The 19,803-nt window shown below is 43.9% G+C and overlaps 1 protein-coding gene across 3 annotated transcripts in view; it reads left to right on the top strand.

Annotated features, from left to right (window-relative positions):
* Positions 1-19,803, top strand: part of TBC1D14 (TBC1 domain family member 14) — a 92,462-nt gene that overhangs the window by 12,100 nt on the left and 60,559 nt on the right. For 2 of the 3 annotated variants that reach the window (XM_075857763.1, XM_075857772.1), the window contains exon 3: positions 219-924. In XM_075857763.1, the coding sequence (XP_075713878.1) occupies positions 219-924 (706 nt within the window). Of the gene's footprint in view, positions 1-218; positions 925-17,416; positions 17,641-19,803 lie in introns of those variants that run through there. The other variant, XM_075857781.1, reaches the window with a different exon arrangement.

The raw sequence follows: 19,803 nt of genomic DNA, 5'->3' as shown, positions 1-19,803 counted from the left end.
GATTGGGCAGATTGAATTACAATATGCCCGATCCTATTGTTCGTAAGGAGAATTGTAAACGTATGAACGCTCGGCCGAGGGGGAGAAATAACTAAGGCCGACTGCTATCTAAAGTGTGTGACCAGCCTAAGACAAGTCTATATGAGTGGAAAAAGCAGTTAACGATCCCAATATACACTGATTTATACTTACAGATTGTTTTTTATTTTCCTATATAGTTTCCTCTTGGTCGAACATGAGTAAAGACTTGCCATCTAACATCAAAAACCTGGAGTTTATCGAGGTCCATGACATTACTGTCGACAGTGATATTCACAATCTTGGCAATTGGAGTCGAAAGAGTTCTCACTCTCATGCTCTTCCAGACTTCGACCATGGCCATTTTGTTTCAATGGGTGAAAGCAACAGCGTCACTTCAGTGGACTCTGGCATCCCTACCCTCGAGATCGCCAACCCGGAACCCGTCCATTGCAGCTCCCGGTCTAACTGTTTGAATGGAGATGAAAGGGTCATTCAAAGCTCCAAAAATATACCCAGTAGTGGTACTCCATCTCTGAGGAACTCTGACCATGATCACATCGTCTGGAAGTCCTCCACGTTTCCGAGATCCGGCTATGACACCGCAAAGCTCTATAGCCCGACTTCTCTTAACAGAAGTGATGATGTCTCTGACTGCAGCGTTTCCAGCCTCAGCACAGACTTTTCCACCACTTTATCGGTGAGCAATGAGGACATTGTGGATTTCTTGGTTACCAGCCACTCAAGTGCAATTGTCAACTTGGAAAATGATGAGACGCATTTTTCAGATGTTACTTTGAACTCTGCAAAGGACAACTTGGATGCAACTCTTAAGGGCAATATGCAGGAGGGGGAAGCCAACAGTAAAATAAGAATATTGGGACCAATCAGTAACTTCTTCAACAGGTAACGCTTATATAATAATCCTTTAACGTTATAATTGTATCCATTTTCCATATCTATTCTCCGTGGAGAATTTAAAAAGGGGCATTCTGTTTGGACCACCCCCATTAGTGCATATTGAGTTAGTTAAGAGGGTTCCTCGATCTGACCCTCCATCTATTACGCTTAGTGAAGAGCAAGGCGATGCTCGCTGTGCAGGACTACTGGTATCTGTGCGTTAGTCAGATACCTATCGCTGTCACTGGATCCTATAAAACGCTGAGTGGTTGAAGGCCCCAGAGTTTGGACCCTTTAGACTGGGTTCCCACGTAGCGTAAACGCTGCGTAATTTCTGCAACGGAATTGTGTCCAGAAATGCCGCAACATTTACAGTAGCAGCATAGTGGATGAGATTTAGAAAATCTCATGCCCACGCTGCGGAAAAAAACCGCAGCGTCAATGTTTATAAATTGACCTGCGGTGTGGAATTTAATTTTGCAGCATGTCCGTTTATACTGCATTTTTGTTTTTCTGTTGTGGGTTTTCCCCATTTGAATTCAATGGGTATGCAAAACCTGCAACAGAAGGCTTGCGACTTTTGCGGCGTAGTTGCAATGATTAGGTTGCAAAAATCGCAACTCGGGGGAAAAAAAATAAAAATCATACTTACCCGGTACGCCCCCTCCTTCCTGCAATCTAGCCTCCTGGGATCCCATGTGACCGCTGCAGCCAATCACAGGCTGCAGCATCACATGGCCTGCAACGTCATCGTAAGAGGCCAGTGCGGACTCCAAAGGAGGGAGAGGGAGCAAGTATAGGCACTTTTTATATAATTTCCGTCCGAAAAACCAGAAGGTGCTGCAGGTTCCAGGTCTGATATGCTGCGTGATTTTTACGCAGAGTATCTGACCCGTGGGAACCCGGCCTTAAGGTCCGCTATTTGCTGTGGTCCTTAATAAAAGGGGCAGAAAAATCTTACTTTTTCTGGCTTTCTTCTATGTTTTACGTCCTTTTATATTGATATCCTCAGATTTTCTTTCGTCATCTAAAGGCTATGAACATGATTCAGATCCTTGTTCGAGTCCATAAAACACCACTACTGATGTTAGCGCTGGTCTAGTAGGATCTTCAGCTTATTCGGCCCAAGCATTATGACTGCTTTTCTCAACCAGGGATGTCCTTGGGACATATTGGTTTGTTTGGCACAGTACCCACATCTGAACCCCTCTGAGAGGAGATGAAATGCGTTGTGCAATGTGCACACACAATACTGAAACCTTGCAGCACTGGAGTATTATCTGATTTTGTCTAACAATCCAAAAATATACTGGTAAGGCTTCGTTCACATCTGCGTCAGGTCTCTGTTGCGACGGAGCTTTCCGTTCGAACGGAGCACTGACTGACCCAAACAGAAACCAGAGGTTTCCATCACCATTGATTTGGGTAATGGTGAGTAAATATACACAAGGCCCGTAAATGTAGCGTATCAACAGCTATCGATTCCGTCAAAATGACGGAACTCTTGCACAACTGAGACCAATTGAAACCATTGGCACCGGATCTGTCACCGCTCCGACAGAAAGCTCAGATGGAACGGAGTCCTGACGCAGATGTGAACAAAGCCTAATATGTTATGCTGTTCTATACGGTCTTCATATGAGACTGACCCTATACACATGCGGCTGTGTGTGTGTGAACGAGGCAAACTGGAAAGCCAGACTGAATGGGACAGTGACTGGTGTTCGTGCTCTGTCTGCGGTTCTGCGCTGTATGTTGCCGCTTAACAAAATAGTATATACTGTGAGATGTGATAATTTTTATGGAGGGTGACGTCACATGCGGCAGATTTTGTTGCAGAAGTCCTTGCACCTGCTGCAGAAACAACCCAATTCAGGTGAATGGAACGGTTTTTCATTCTGCAACAAAATCTGCCGCGTGTGACTGCGCCCCTAGGAGCATCTGGATCAAATTCTCCAGTCTTGAATGGGGCTAAACTGTAATTCCAGATATAGCCCAAGGATAATGGAGGCGCTGTTTTTGGAAGATGTTGCTTGCTCCAGGGTTGTCCAAGTCGTGTATGACCTTACAATGATGCAGTCGCAGTTGTCTAGTACTGGTGCGATCTGGATTTTAGTCCGTCTTTGTTTTATCCTGTGCTTCCCCTGTTAGATCTGGAAACCAAAATAGTTTACAGTCCTTGTGTATATTTACTCACCATTACTCAAATAACTGGAACGCCGTCAAAACGGAAATCGAGTCATGTATTCTCCCTGTCATTTTCCAACACTATCTTGGTGGTAAATATGCCAGTAAGAACTGGCAAAGACTAAAAAAACCCTACTGGTATACCCCCCTCCCCTCCCCCACCCCACTGTCCCAGCACAACTGCATTATTAAAAAATTAATTTTCTTATTAAAAAAATCCATTCTGGTTCCAAGCACCATCCTTCTCTCCCTGACTGCTGAGACTGTAAGTACAGGAGGCTTGTTACACGATGCCAACGCGCCTAGTCTATGTGGGTGATCATGTCGAATCTCCTAATGAATGTTCATGGAAGGATTCTCTGTACCGGAGTTTCTTTTAAACTTTTATAAAAGCATTAATTGCATTACATATTCTGGGAAAGTTGGTTGATAATTTGGAATGGGATGAAGAGTAGGCAGTAGGCATCTGCCTAGGGCGACATTGATAAAGAATGGTGCAAGTTATGTATTTAAAAAAAATTATTATCCGTCTTTCAATTTTTCAGTACAGCAAGTCGGATGTCACAGAATACTGGGCACGATACAGGGGGATTTAGGGCTGTTGGTTGAATGATTCACCGTCTAACGGCTATCCCACTAAACCGGGATGAATCTAGGGGTGAGGACTTCCTAAAACCTTTTGACTTGCTAACTAAGAGAACTTGTCCCATCCATGGTGACAAAATCTTGACATTTTTTTGCATAGGGAGCTGAAAGTGTTCACGTAAGACGTAGGTACACCTGGGATTAGAAAAACATGGCTGCTTTCTTACAAAACAGCGCCCCACCTGCCCATAGGTTGTGTGTGGAATTGCAGCTCAACCCCTTTCACTTCAATGGGGCTGAGCTGCAATACCACACACGACCTGTTGACCGGTGTGGTGCTGTTTTCGGAAGAAGGCAGCCATGTTTTTCTAATTCTGTACAAACCCTTTAACAATAAATTTGGGTTGGCAAAAAATAAATAAAATTTAAGCTCTTTTAATGGCGTCTTAGAATGTGACTTAGGTTGTGCATCCGTAGCCCAGCGTCAGACAGGCACTTTCTGCTCCTCGAGCGACGCAGATCTGGGACTCAGATTATCATAACTCGTAGAATCCCTCTAAAAGTTCATTTGTGAAAGCTCATAAACTGTCAGCACCTAACCCATGACCGTGGCCCTGCTGTAGATGGTGTCATCAGGGACCCCATTATCCCTTGCCGTCCAGCCCCCGTCATGAGTTCTGTTGCTGCCGCCGTCTTGCACCTGGCTGATTTTGCTCCACAACAGACTAATAAATTATAAATTAACTTTAAACCTGATCTGTCACATTAATCTTGGCTCCTAGTGACGGGTATTGTAATCCTATGGTAAAGACCATAAACTATTCATTATATGGGCCGCTATCTCCTTACTGGTCTTTTCCACCATTCCTTTCTTTAATCCCAATGAATACCTGTCCCTCTTAGGCCCCATTCACATGACCGGGATATAGTCATACGGCCGCAGTAAGAACGATAGGCCCCAAATGGGGCTGTTCACATGGCCGGTTTCTTGACAGCCCGGTAAACCAGGCCGTCAAAAAATGGAACAAGCCCTATTTTGGGCTGTTCGCACGGCCCCATACAAGTCTATGAGGCCGTGTAAAGCACGACCGTCACTTGGATGTGATCCAAGTGACAGCTGTAATTTGTGCCGCTCGCTCGCCCTCTCCTCCTCCCCAACAGTGCGAAGTGCATGTGAGGAGGAGGACATTATTTTTGCTTTAGGTAGCGCCACAACATGTTTATTCCTGCTGCGGAAAGTGGACTTAATTGCGGCGTTTTTCAGAGGCGATGTCACCATCTCCCAGCATTGAGAAAAACGCAGCACAATCCGCACCATTCTCTGCAGCAATTCCGTTACGTGTTGACAAGCCTTTACTCGATGGTAGTGCATTTCTCCATATTTAGGGGAGATTTATAAAAAAAAATGGTGCAGTCGCCGATAGCAACCAATCAGATTGCTTCTTTCATTATTAAAACGGCCTCTGTAAAATGAGAGCTTGGACCTGATTGGTTGCTGTAGGCAACTACTCCACTTTTCCTGTGCACTAGTTTTGATAAATCCCTACCGATAAGTATTTTTTTTTTTCTCTGTGAATTAGAATAAATCCAAAGGGGGTGATTGATTAGAACTGGTGCACACAAAGTGGAGCAGCTGCTCATAGCCAACCAATCAGATCCATTTCTCTATTTTTTTTTTTATTTTTTTTTAAATGCGCAATATGGTTGCTATGGGCAACTGCTCAACTTTTCCTATGCAGCAGTTTAGATTAGGCTACATTTACTCCACTTTCGGCAGGTCTATTTGAAACCGTCCTGTTTAAAGATGCCTATGCACTTACATATGTCTCATACAGACTGCCAATAAAAAAAAATATATATATACTGCGTGGTATCTTTTGTAGTAGTGGTAGTACTATTATTAGGCTGTGTTCACATCTGCGTTATGGTGTTTCTTTATACTGCTCTGTCATGAGAGAAAAAAAACGGAAGCGCTGGATCGGTCACATGACTGACACCAGCGCTGCTTGACGGAACCCATTGACTTTAATGGGTTCTATCATGGTCTCTGTTATTTTGGCGGGCAAAATAGTTCAGCATGCAGCGCTATTTTGTCCGGCAGGAACGACAGAATCTGGGACGGAGCCTCTGACACAGATGTGAACAATACCTAGGACTATCTTATTTTTTAGGGGTTCCTCCACAGTAACAAAAATGAAACTTGAAGTTGCTCTGTTTTGGCTTGCTAAACAAGGTTTGTATATCAAGTGGAGTTACAAAACCGGAGTTAAAGCCCCTGTAAGTACTCTTCTTTTACTTTAAAAATTATTCAGTTTTTTTGTAACTGGGATAATGGACAGCAAGATTGGAGGTTTTCTTCAGTGCACAGTTTGCCATATGTATGCACGACTGGAGCCGGAGTTCCAGGGTGAATATCTCTGTGGCAGATGTGAGCATGTTGGTCACCTGGAAGCTCGTATTAGAGATCTGGAGGAGCAAAATGCAACACTGAGGGCGATAGACAATCTTGAGCGGAGCTTGCTGCTCACGGAGAACGCAGTTAGTGGGGTAGAACTGGAGGGTGAAGACGTGGATGAGCAGGATCAGGTAAGTAGCTGGGTTAATGTAGTTAGGGGCAGTAGAAAGGGGTCCAAGAAAAGGAAGGCCAATCCTGTTTCTGATATTCCAAGCAAAATTGCCAGGTTGGGTGATGATGCGAGGGTGTCAGTCTCAGAAATGGCAGCCCTAGTGGATACTGATCTCCCTAACAGCCGGGAGAACAGCCCAGCTAGTAGTCGGTGGGATGGTAATGCAGGTAAAGCAAGACCATTGGTAGTTGTAGGGGATTCTATAATCAGGAAGACGGATAGAATAATCTGTCTCCAAGACCACCTCAACCGAATGGTTTGCGGTCTCCCTGGTGCCAGGGTTCGGCATGTGGTGGAACGGGTGGACAAATTGCTGGGAGGGGCTGGTGATGATCCAGCTGTTGTGGTCCATGTCGGTACCAACGACAGATTAAATGGTAGGTGGAGGAGCCTTAAGAATAATTTTAAAGAACTAGGCTACAAGCTGAAGGGAAGGACCTCCAAGGTTGTATTCTCAGGAATACTGCCTGTGCCATGCGCATCACAGGAAAGACAGCGGGAGCTCAGGGAGTTAAATGCATGGCTTAAAGAGGCTCTGTCACCAGATTTTGCAGCCCCTATCTGCTATTGCAGCAGATAGGCGCTGCAATGTAGATTACAGTAACGTTTTTATTTAAAAAAAACGAGCATTTTTGGCCAAGTTATGACCATTTTCGTATTTATGCAAATGAGGCTTGCAAAAGTACAACTGGGCGTGTTGAAAAGTAAAAGTACAACTGGGCGTGTATTATGTGCGTACATCGGGGCGTGTTTACAACTATTACTAGCTGGGCGTTGTGTATAGAAGTGTCATCCACTTCTCTTCACAACGCCCAGCTTCTGGCAGTGCAGCACTGTGACGTCACTCACAGGTCCTGCATCGTGTCGGCACCAGAGGCTACAGATGATTCTGCAGCAGCATCGGCGTTTGCAGGTAAGTCGATGTAGCTACTTACCTGCAAATGCTGATGCTGCTGCAGAATCAAGTGTAGCCTCTGGTGCCGACACGATGCAGGACCTGTGAGTGACGTCACAGTGCTGCACTGCCAGAAGCTGGGCGTTGTGAAGAGAAGTGGATGACACTTCTATACACAACGCCCAGCTAGTAATAGTTGTAAACACGCCCCGATGTACGCACATAATACACGCCCAGTTGTACTTTTACTTTTCAACACGCCCAGTTGTACTTTTGCAAGCCTCATTTGCATAAATACGAAAATGGTCATAACTTGGCCAAAAATGCTCGTTTTTAAAAAATAAAAACGTTACTGTAATCTACATTGCAGCGCCGATCTGCTGCAATATCAGATAGGGGCTGCAAAATCTGGTGACAGAGCCTCTTTAAGTCTTGGTGTAGAGGAGAAGACTTTGGGTTCCTAGAGCACTGGGCTGACTTTTCATTGGGGTACAAACTGTATTCTGCAGATTTGCACCTAAATGCAAGGGGGTCTGCTGTGCTGGGGGAGAGAATTGTAGCTGGGGTGTTTTTTTTTTTTTTTTTTGGGGGGGTTTTTTCCCCGCGAGCGGTAAAACCGGCTCGCGAGAAAGAGAAGGGACAATCCCTATCTTCGGGCGTTTACGCCTCTGACATCCCATTGACCTCAAGGTCAATGGGAGGCAGAGAAAGCGTATTTCGCGGCGTTTTATGCTCAATGGCCGTGGGTGAAAAACTCTGCTAAAATCGGCGTGCAGGCAGAGGAAAATCTGCTTAAAAATTCCAAACGGAATTTTGAGGCAGATTTTCCTCCTCCAAAAAAACTCTGTGAACATAGCCTAACAGTGATCACAATATAGTTACATTTCACCTATACTGTAAAAAACACAGGCTGGGAGGGCAAAAACACTTAATTTTAAGAAAGCCAATTTCCCCAGGATGAGGGCTGCAATTCAGGATATGGACTGGGAAGAACTAATGTCAAATAATGGGACAAATGATAAATGGGAGATTTTCAAATCTACTTTGGGTAATTATAGTGCAAAATTTATTCCTACAGGTAATAAGTATAAACCACTAAAATGAAACCCCACATGGCTTACACCTTCTGTGAAAGGGGCAATACATGACAAAAAAAGGGCATTTGAAAAATACAAATCTGAGGGTACATCTGCAGCCTATTTAAATTATAAAGAGCTTAATAAAATCTGTAAAAATGTAATAAAATCAGCAAAAATACAAAATGAAAGGCAGGTGGGCAAGGATAGTAAAACAAATCCCCAAAAATTATTAAATTCTATAAATGAAAAAAATCCAACGTCTGAACATGTAGGACCCCTAGATAGTGGTAATGGGGAGTTGGTCACAGGGGATCAAGAGAAGGCAGAGTTACTAAATGGGTTCTTTAGCTCTGTATATACAACTGAAGAAAGAGCAGCTGATGTAGCCGGTGCCGGTGCTGTTAATATATCAGTTGATATACTGAATTGGATGAATGTAGAGATGGTCCAAGCTAAATTAAATAAAATAAACATACACAAGGCCCCGGGACCAGATGGGTTACACCCTAGAGTTCTTAAAGAGCTTAGTTCAGTTATTTCTGTCCCCCTTTTCATAATATTCAGAGAATCTCTAGTGACTGGTATAGTGCCAAGGGACTGGCGCAGGGCAAATGTGGTGCCTATTTTCAATAAGGGCTCTAGGTCTTCCCCGGGTAATTATAGACCAGTAAGCTTAACATCCATTGTGGGGAAAATGTTTGAGTGGCTATTAAGGGACTATATACAGGATTATGTGACAATAAATAGTATTATAAGTGACAGCCAGCACGGTTTTACTAAGGACAGAAGTTGTCAAACTAACAATCTGTTTTTATGAAGAGGTGAGCAGAAGTCTAGACAGAGGGGCCGCTGTGGATTTAGTGTTTTTGGACTTTGCAAAGGCATTTGACACTGTCCCCCATAGACGCCTAATGGGTAAATTAAGGACTATAGGTTTAGAAAGTATAGTTTGTAATTGGATTGAGAATTGGCTCAAGAACCGTATCCAGAGAGTTGTGGTCAATGATTCCTTCTCTGAATGGTCCCCGGTTATAAGTGGTGTACCCCAGGGTTCAGTGCTGGGACCACTATTATTCAACTTATTTATTAATGATATAGAGGATGGGATTAATAGCACTATTTCTATTTTTGCAGATGACACCAAGCTATGTAATATAGTTCAGACTATGGAAGATGTTCATGAATTACAGGCAGATTTAAACAAACTAAGTGTTTGGGCGTCCACTTGGCAAATGAAGTTTAATGTAGATAGATGTAAAGTTATGCATCTGGGTACGAAAAACCTGCATGCATCATATGTCCTAGGGGGAGCTACACTGGGGGAGTCACTTGTTGAGAAGGATCTGGGTGTACTTGTAAATCATAAACTCAATAACAGCATGCAATGTCAATCAGCTGCTTCAAAGGCCAGCAGGATATTGTGGTGTATTAAAAGAGGCATGGACTCGCGGGACAGAGATGTAATATTACCACTTTACAAAGCATTAGTGAGGCCTCATCTAGAATATGCAGTTCAGTTCTGGGCTCCAGTTCATAGAAAGGATGCCCTGGAGTTGGAAAAAATACAAAGAAGAGCAATGAAGCTAATAAGGGGCATGGAGAATCTAAGTTATGAGGAAAGATTAAAAGAACTAAACCTATTTAGCCTTGAAAAGAGACGACTAAGGGGGGACATGATTAACTTATATAAATATATGAATGGCGCTTACAAAAAATATGGTGAAATCCTGTTCCATGTAAAACCCACTCAAAATACAAGGGGGCACTCCCTCCGTCTGGAGAAAAAAGGTTCAACCTGCAGAGGCGACAAGCCTTCTTTACCGTGAGAACTGTGAATTTATGGAATAGTCACCGCAGGAGCCGTCACAGCAGGGACAGTAGATGGCTTTAAAAAAGGGTTAGATAATTTCCTAGAACAAAAAAAAAAATCCGCTCCTATGTGTAGGAATTTTCCCTTCCTTTTTCCCATCCCTTGGTTGAACTTGATGGACATGTGTTTATTTTTTTTTATTTTTTTTTTCAACCATACGGACTATAACTATGTAACTTGCAAATTCAAGGTTGCTTACATCTCTGGGCTGTCGAATTTGAAAGTCATGCCCTTTTGTGTCCACAAGAGTGCGCTAGTGCAGCTGGTAATTTCATAGCAGGCAGTAGTGTGAACAACTAAAGGTTCCTGTAAATAGTTCTGGTGCGCAGTCTTGTGTAGTTGTCACTATATTTCATTGGATAGTCTCATTAACTTTTATCTCTGAGTTAATATACTGACACAGACCAATTACAGCTGTTCACATTTCTAAAATTGTGACCCGCTCCATGGGATGCCGTATTATGGAGGTATTCTCCCCTACAAGCACTGCTGTTCAGGGGGAGAATCTCTGTGATGTGGAGGCTTAGTACTACAGTATGAATGCCCTCTGTTTGGTCTCAAGGGGGGTTTCCTTATGAGTTGCAATACCAAATTACCGGAACCTGAAATTTGTAAAGCCTAAGGTCCAACTATAGAACTCTGTGGAAAGCATTGCATCAGTCTTTCATATGACAACACTTCTTACAAAGTAATTGGTATCCTGTCCTTTTAAGAGTGGAATGGAAATGTAATTCCAGCCCATCCCTGACCTCGTGTTTGCAAACATTCTAAATGTCTTTGATTGTAATAGTTTAGCAAACGTTGCAGGGAGATGAGATGATGACTTGTGTAAAGTGGCGATGCTGCGACCTGCTTCTCGGTTGTATAGTCTGCAATAAAGTGTTCTGGGGGATAGGAGCGTTGCTTTGTGCAAATTGGTACAAATTTGCTCTACGATCCTGCACAGGACTCGCCCTCTTACCCTCTCCTCACATCACAGAACTGTTCGCAAAAACAATGTGTTGATGCCCCTTCTCCTAAAAGTGATAGGAGTGGGCGAGAACAACTAGCATTGGGCCAGTCTGTCTCTAGGTGGATATAATGGTATGTACCAGCAGGGGGCCCCATTCAGATGGTCAGAGTCCTTTTCTTATTTTGAAGGTGTTTTCTCAGTACAGATACTGGTGACCTATTGCTAGAATATGCAATCAATGACCAGGGTGGTTAACCCGCCCACCCCCGTATCCTCGAACGATCACTAAAATAAAATGACCGTTTCGTCTCCACTGTGCTTTGATAGAGCACGTGTGGTCGGACAACCATGTGAACTGTAGAAAAAGCTGTACATTCGACAAGTTACTGGGAGATGTCACTTTCCAAACCTGTAGGACCCCCACCAATTTGACATATGCAGGTGATCTACCATCATCAAAACCTCTTCAATAAACAGTCTGCTGCTTTAAATGTTTGCGGAGAATACTCTAACTCCCATAGTGTGCCGGCATAGGTTGTTGGGGTCAGTTCACACGTTGCGTAAATACCGCAGGTTTTCCACAACTGAATTCGTTGTGGAGAATCCGTAGTATAATACAGTAGCAGCAAAGTGGATGAGAGAAAACAAATCTCATCCACACGCTGCGTAAATAGTGAGTGGGGAAAGCTCAAATTTATCTGCGGTGCGGAATTTTATTCTGCAGCAAGTAAATTTTATTTGCATAAAAGCTGCTTATTGTTGCTGGCTTTCCTTATTGAATTCAATGGGGAGGTAAAGCCCATAACAAATGGCAGTTGCTTTTAATGCGGCGGAATCGCAGCGATTCCGCCACAAAAACGCAACTCCAAATAAAAAATAAAAAATCATAGATATATATCTATCTTTATCTCTCCAGAAGTCTGTGTTCTTCCTCCTGAGATGACGTTTCATTCAATGTCACCGCTGCAGCGGCAGTCACCATACCTCCAAACTTTCAAGTATCACAAAGAGGGACAACAGATGCGGCGTGCGCAGCGGCAATTTTATTTATTTTAATCCACGCCTCTAATCCCACCCAATCCTGCCCACACAGTATCATGCAAAATAGCTGCCACCATACAGTATAATGCCCCCATAGACTCACCCATACAGTATAATCCCCACACAGATGCCCCCAAAGCTGGCCCTAGTCAGTGCCCACATATAAAGTGCCAGTGCCCTTGTAGATGGTGCCCCTATATAGTGCCACAGTGTCCATGTTGATAGTGCGATACACACAAAGGGGAGGACCCCTATAGTTGGTGGGCGTATTGGTTAAATTGAAATAGATTTATTGCCTACCGGCAACAGAAGCCCTGTTTTCCAACTAACACTTAGAAAATAACAAAGTATTTATTTATTGAATTTATGCAAAGAAAAGACAGACTACATATAATTTAAAAATTAGAGTCCATTGCTGACTGCAATCAGCTTAGTGCAAGGTACAGAAAGCCTGGAGCTGACGGCTGCAGCACGCAGCACCAGACCAAACGTTCAATACCAAGAGTCAGCAGGACACGTGTTTAAAATTTCAGACTAGAAGCCCCCCCCGACATGTTTCGCTACGATGTAGCGTCTTCAGGGGTATCGGGGCTAATGACAGCGCGCGGCGAGATGGCCCTGTTTAAATATGTAATGGAGTTGCTCCACACGTTCTATTGATTGGCCGAGGGCCAATCACAGAGGGAGCAGAGAACGAGCCCCCCGTTCTGTGACGGGCATACCACACCACCAATAAGCAGCCACTCTATGTGACCAATGAGGGCATAGCAAAGCGCGCATGCGTATGAGGGCAGAGACGAGTGATAGAGTGATTTGCCGTGGAGCTATTAAGCTCGATGCGCATGCGTAGTGGGAAGAAATAAAGTGATAGACAGATTCCCAGATGTCAGGGGCTGACATAGTAACAATATTAGAGTATTTGTGTGGTGGGAAATGAGTGGAGCTATTTAGTGATGATAACACAGTGGGGGCCCCGATACCCCTGAAGACGCTACATCGTAACGAAACATGTCGGGGGGGCTTCTAGTCTGAAATTTTAAACACGTGTCCTTCTGACTCTTAGGATTGAACGTTTGGTCTGGTGCTGCGTGCTGCAGCCGTCAGCTCCAGGCTTTCTGTACCTTGCACTAAGCTGATTGCAGTCAGCAATGGACTCTAATTTTTAAATTATATGTAGTCTGTCTTTTCTTTGCATAAATTCAATAAATACTTTGTTATTTTCTAAATGTTAGTTGGAAAACAGGGCTTCTGTTGCCGGTAGGCAATAAATCTATTTCATGTTGATAGTGCCACACCCCCTGTAGAAACTCCCTCTAGGAATGGAATCCCCAGCCAGAGCATACGCCTGGGATTCCGCTCCTAGAGGGAAGCCCTGATGTCACTGTCTAGTGTCCATATATGGACAGCGACGTCAGTGGCGGCTACTTGAGCGGAATCCTCGTTGCCGACTCTGGCAGGGGATTCCGCTCCAGGAGGATGCCCCTGACCTCATAGTCCATATATGGACAGTGGCCCCAGGGGTTTCCTCTAGGAGCGGAATCCCCAGTCAGATCATCGGCAACTGGGATTCCGTTCAGAGTTACACTGACGTTACTGTCTATATATGGACAGTGACATCAAGGGCTTCCCCCAAACACAGCGCTTAAAGTAGCACTGTGCCCGGGGAGTACTCCGTGAGCGGAGGAGCTCCCTCTGCTACTCCGCTCTGAACGAATTCTGAAGCAGGGAGCTAATGGTTCCCTGCTTCAGAATTGGGTTCGACTGTATCTGCGTCCTAAGGACGCAGATACAGTTGACAGCGGGACACAGCCTGGAATATGGGCCTGTCCCGCTGAATCTGGGACGGCTGGGAGGTATGGCGGTCACGTGGGATGAAACATCATCCCAGGAGGCTGGCTTGGATGACGTCAGAGGGCCAGCCTCCTGGGATGACGTTTCATCCTATGTGACTACCGCTGCAGCCAATCAGACTGCAGCGGTCTCCTGGGCTGAAACGCCATCCCAGTAGGCCGGCTTGCTAGCAGGCCCGCTAAATGCTCAGCAGTTTTCCCAGTGGTTTGGGATCACTGCTATTGACTATATGAAATTAGAAACGAACGGTTGGCCCATAGTAGAAGCATACAGTGTTTTTTGTTTTGTTTTTTTTGCAGAGTCCTGGAAAAAAAACATTCTGGGCAAGATCCAACACATGCTGTATAATCCACACACCTCACAATATGGTCCCAAGGGGTCTCCATGGACTGCTGTAAAAGGTTTGTCTACACAGCTTTTAACCCAATGTCCATTTTAGGTCCACAATTTCACATTTTGAAGGCTAATTATGAGTCCTTTCTGGACAAATTCAAACATTTATGACAATGTGCCCGGCTGAGGTTTATACTTTCCTCGCAATCCCGTTAGGGACCTAATCAAACATTGCAGTAGTTTATAAATGGATCAGGCCTGGACAAGTCTTATCCACGTGTAGGAGCCAACTTATAAAACTAGGATCCAGCAACGACACTCTGTAGCACCATGCAAATGAAAAACAAACATCAGTCATAAGCACTGCATTATGCATTAGTTGAGGTATTGTGCCTGTCCCTCCCACTTCTCCAGTAGTCAAAGCAGGTCCACCAACTTGTCACTGCTACCTTCCCCACTTCCGTAGTACATAGAAGCTCTTCCTCACACTTTCCCAATAGTCATAGTAGAGGATTCCCACTAGCCCCTTACCAGTAGTCACAATAAGTCAACTCATTACAGCCCTTCCTCCCAGTAGTCCAAGCAGGACCTTACCAACGCCTCCCGCCATGTGGCCTCTGTTAGCTGGAAGATACATGTCACATTCTGAATTGGCCTCTGATAAGTGAGGATGATGCAGGACCACACAACATTGTCATTATTTGAGCACAGTCTGTAACCACTTCTGCCTGGAAAGATTTTTCTAGACTCCATAGTGACGAGGTTTTTGGTCAATCTGCTACAGAATCCATCATCATTAACAATCCTGTGTGGGTTATTCATTTATTGAGTAGATTAAAATGTAAAAAAGTAATGAAGTTCTTTATCTCTACAACTTACCATTAGTACGGAGGTTATTTATGCTGAACTATGAAATGCAGATGATTGACCCGACATGTAAGGTGGCCACTTTTTTTTATATATACATATATGTCACATCTAAGGGATTTATAGTGGGGCAATATTACATTGGGATCACCTCATCTAACTTTTATACAACCTAAAATCTTTAGTTTTACAGCTGCTGCTTGACATTGAGTTTTTGGCCTGTGTTTAATGTATAACCGGGAAAAGCTCTGACCTATACATTAAACATAGGCTGTGACGGCTCGATAAGTGGCATCAGTCACCATAGAGACTATTTTTGTACATTAAATGTATAGATCATTAACTCTCGTGGCCATTTTTATAATGTATACATTAAACGGATACCGTTCTAGTCCACGGATGCCACTAATAGCCATTTGTTTCATTTATACGTCGTCCATAGACTATAATAGCATCTGTTCCATCATGAAAGGCTATTGAAAAGCCCATGACATATACATGAAATGTACAATTGTGACGGGCCATACAGTAGCAATTGTCACCTAGAGGCTCCCATGTTTATAAAAAAAAAACAAAAAAAAACTATTGCGTGCCTCTGTTTTTTTTTGTTTGGATTCCTCTGGATGGAATAGCGTGGTCTACTACTCTATTCCATCTTCAAAACTAATGTATACCACTTTACATTTATCAACATTAAATATCATCTGCCCCCGTCTTGCCCAGGCTGCCAGTTTATCAAGGTTTTTCTGTAATATCTTACTATCAAGCTAAGTTTTAAGTATCCTACAAAGTTTTGCATCTGCAAAAATTTATCCTTTATTTTCAATCCCATCCTCCAAAAAAGATGAATCCGGCTTAAGGCCCCATGAACACGTCCGTAGATTTCGTCCGTAATTACGGACCCATTTATTTCTATGGCCGACGGACACCTTCCCGTATATTTACGGAAGGGTGTCCGTGGCGTAGAAACCTTCCGTATATAATAGGACACATCCTATTTTATTTTTCCGGACTGTGCTCCCATACTTTATAATGGGAAGACGGTCCGCAAATGCAGATGTCTGGACTCGGCCGGCCGTGCCTGTAAACACGGACCGTGATTATGGGCACGATCATGTGCGTGGGGCCTAACACAGATCCTTGTGGTACTCCGCTGCTGACTTTAGCCCTTTTTGAGTTTGTACGATTAATCAATTCTTTACCCATGTGCACCCACCCACTTAGTCCCTGCCTATGTAGCTTCAGTACTAGGCTGTTGTGAGGCACGGTAATAACTTAGGTCATTAGGCACAACCTGTTTTTCATGAATCCATGCTGATTATCCGTTATTAAATATTCACTGCTATATACTTTTTTAGTTCAACTTTTAGGCCACATGCACGCGACCATAGTGGTGTGCACGGCCCGGGATTTGCAGCTCGGACGACTGCAGAGTCACCCGCGGGGCGGCCGCAAATCGCGAGCCGTGTACATTCATTTCAATGAGCCCGGACCGCAAAATGCGGCCGTAATAAGACCTGTCCTATCTTTTTTGCGGTCCAGGCTCCCAGGCAATGCACGCACTGTGGAAACCACGGTCGTGTGCATGGTCCTACAGAAACTAATGGGACCGCAATTCACCTGCAGATTTGTGGGTGAATTGCGGCCGCAAAAACACGTTCGTATGTATGAGGCCTTAGCTTTGTTTTAAATACCAGAGATGTCAGAAAATATTTTTGATGTACCGGAGATGTCAGACTTGCAGGACGGTAGTTATGGGATTTGTAGTATTTGAGCAGGCGCTGAAGTCTCGCCGCAATACTCTAAGTAAAGAAGCAGCGCAGCCGTCAGAACAGGGACCTGTAAATAATACATTATTCAACTTTTTCATAACTATACATGGGACTATTCTACATCCTGTTTGATTGTGCTATGAAGTATTTTTTTATACCACCATATTATCCTATTCGCTTCAGTTAATATACAACTTCCAGGTTTGCAGCCTTTTTTTCTGGGATTGGAGCAGAAGAACAAAAGTAGGGATATGGGTCACTATATCTAATTGTCAATGGCTGTTTTAGCTCTTTAAATACACTATTGAGTTGCTGGTATGTAACCTGAGCAGTTGCAGAACGAGATATCTGTGGGCGTGTTTGTAAATTGGCCGAGCACTGCGGTCCTGTGATTACTATTGTCAACTATGTGCCCTTCCCTGTTGACACAGCAACTGGGACTGTGAAGCCCAGCGCTCCCTCTCGCTCTCTCCCTTTCCCCCGCTGGAGCCTCCAGGCAGCAGAACAAACTAGATGTATAATGCTACTAAATGGATTATTATTTTGCTAAAACCTGGACATGTTGACCCATGAGAAGTAGTGTCTGAATTCTTTCAAGTCCTCGACAGCTGCCGGAGTTTGTTCCACCATGGCTGCACCTCCTTTACTTCTCCTAGTTGACAGGTGAGTTAATAAAAATAACATTTATTTTTCTTTCATTTCTAGATTTTTATTATGAAGTTATTATAATTACCCTGATTTACATCTCGGCTCGCCTTGCTGTATTTATGTAAGGCCCCATGCACACGACCGTAGAAAATCTTCAATTACGAACCCGTTCAGTTCTATTGGCGCCAGACAGCTTTCTGTAGCTCTACTGAAGGGTGTCTCTGCCGTAGAACTGCGCCGTGAATTATGGAGCATGTCCTACTTTTTATATTTTATGGGCCGTGCTCCCATACTTTATGGGAGAACGGCCCGAAAATGCGGAGGTCGCCGGCCGTGCCCCGCGATCGCGGGCCGTGATTACGGGCACGGCCATGTGAATGAGGCCTTAGGCCCCATGCACACGAACGTGTTTTTGCGGCCGCAATTCCCCCAAAAATCCACGGGAGAATTGCGGCCCCATTCTTTTCTATGGGGCCATGCACACGACCGTAGTTTTTACGGTCCGTGCATGGCCCGGGAACCCGCACCGCAGAAAGAACGGGCATGTCCTATTACGGACATCTTCTGCGGTCCGGGCTCATTGAAAACAATGACGGCGGCCATGTGCATGTCGTACGATTTGCGGGCGGCCCGCGGCTGACAGTCCGCTGACAGTCCGCAGCCGCCCGACCCGAAAATCACGGCCGTGCACACGGCTACGGTCGTGTGCATGAGGCCTTACTCTTTCCAAATAATTTTTTTTGGTATTGGAAAGTCTAGTTACGTTTGTTAGTTATAAACGTAAAATTTTACTTCAGTTTTTGCATCTACAATTTTCGATTTTTAGTTTTGATGTAAACATAAATAAGGGACAAGAGAGAAATGTAAAGTGTCGCCTACTTATCGGTGCAGCTGATCCTATGGACGAGTCATGTACGTTTATCTCTCCCTCCGTAGTTTTACCACATTCATATGTGGATATGCTACTTGCCTAGGAAGTTAATCCGAGGATTTGCAATTTTTTTTTTTTTGTACAATTTGTCTTTAATTGTTATAAGGTATTTTTGTCTGCCTTTGCTCTTTTTTTTTTTTTTTTTTTTTTTTTTAACGTTCTTGAAACTTGAACAGAGTCCTACTAATCTGCTGGAGCTTGCATAATCCTATGTGGGGAAGTTCACTTCTATTACAGAAGTTCAAACCGGTCAGCAATAATCACTGACAAAGTTTACTCCAGGTCAAAGTAGTTTGAGGTCTTTCTGTCACAGGGGGTTGTCTTGGGATAGTTATGCAAGTTCAAGGTGCTGCTATAAAGGGCGTTACTTTTATGTCGTTTTGCATTTAAATGTATAGGGTTTTTTTTATTTTATTAGCGGAGTGCTAAATGAGGAGCCTCTATATGTTAATAACACAGAGGGGACTCGCATGTTGACTGCTCTTGGATGTGCAGTCTGGTTATATATCGAACTAGCTTTTATTTATCTGCATATAGAGGCTTGTAGTAAAAGGGTCTGTTATGTTAGCACCAAGTTTGATCGATCAATTTTTATTTTAGGGAAAAACGGTGTTAAAAATAATTGTGGAGATGTAGTTTGAATAATCTTTAGAGCTCACTCACATGACCGCATTATGGCTCCATACAATCTTTGAGTTGTACTATGCACAATGGCACTCCTAGAAGTGTATGGGCCCCAAGGTAGCTCTTTTTACCTCCCAATTTCTGTATTAATCCAACAAAGACAAAATGTAGCGTGCTGCATTGGATACCATGTTGTGGAAGTGTTCCATCGAATCGATGCTTTAGGGGAGAATACCTCTGTAATACAGTGCAATGCATAGGAACATACAGCGGCACAGAGCGTGTTCTTCCATGTGTGTGAGGCTTTATACAGTAGTCTAGCTTTTTTAGTAATTCAACCGCCTTCTCTGCCTGTAGTTTTTTAACCTATTCAAGGGTTGGCCAAGTGGAGCAATTGCCCATATCGGCCACTTCAGATCACCTTCTTTGTTTCCTAACCTACACTAAAAGAAATTACATAAAAGCTGGAATATGATTGGCTACTTTGGGCAAGAGCTCAGCTTTTTGTCTGCAACAGTTTTTGCCCAGTGCTGGCTACAAAAACCTGCAGGGATCAGTGTGCCCCATTGTTCGTAGATCCGTAACTGCGTTGAGTGGTCCAATAATAAATCATTCATCTTGGT

This window comes from Rhinoderma darwinii, chromosome 1 (genome assembly GCF_050947455.1).
Source record: "Rhinoderma darwinii isolate aRhiDar2 chromosome 1, aRhiDar2.hap1, whole genome shotgun sequence".
Classification (NCBI taxonomy): Eukaryota; Metazoa; Chordata; class Amphibia; order Anura; family Rhinodermatidae; genus Rhinoderma; species Rhinoderma darwinii.
Note: the sequence above shows the minus strand (reverse complement) of the source record. Positions and strands in the feature narration are given on the sequence as shown.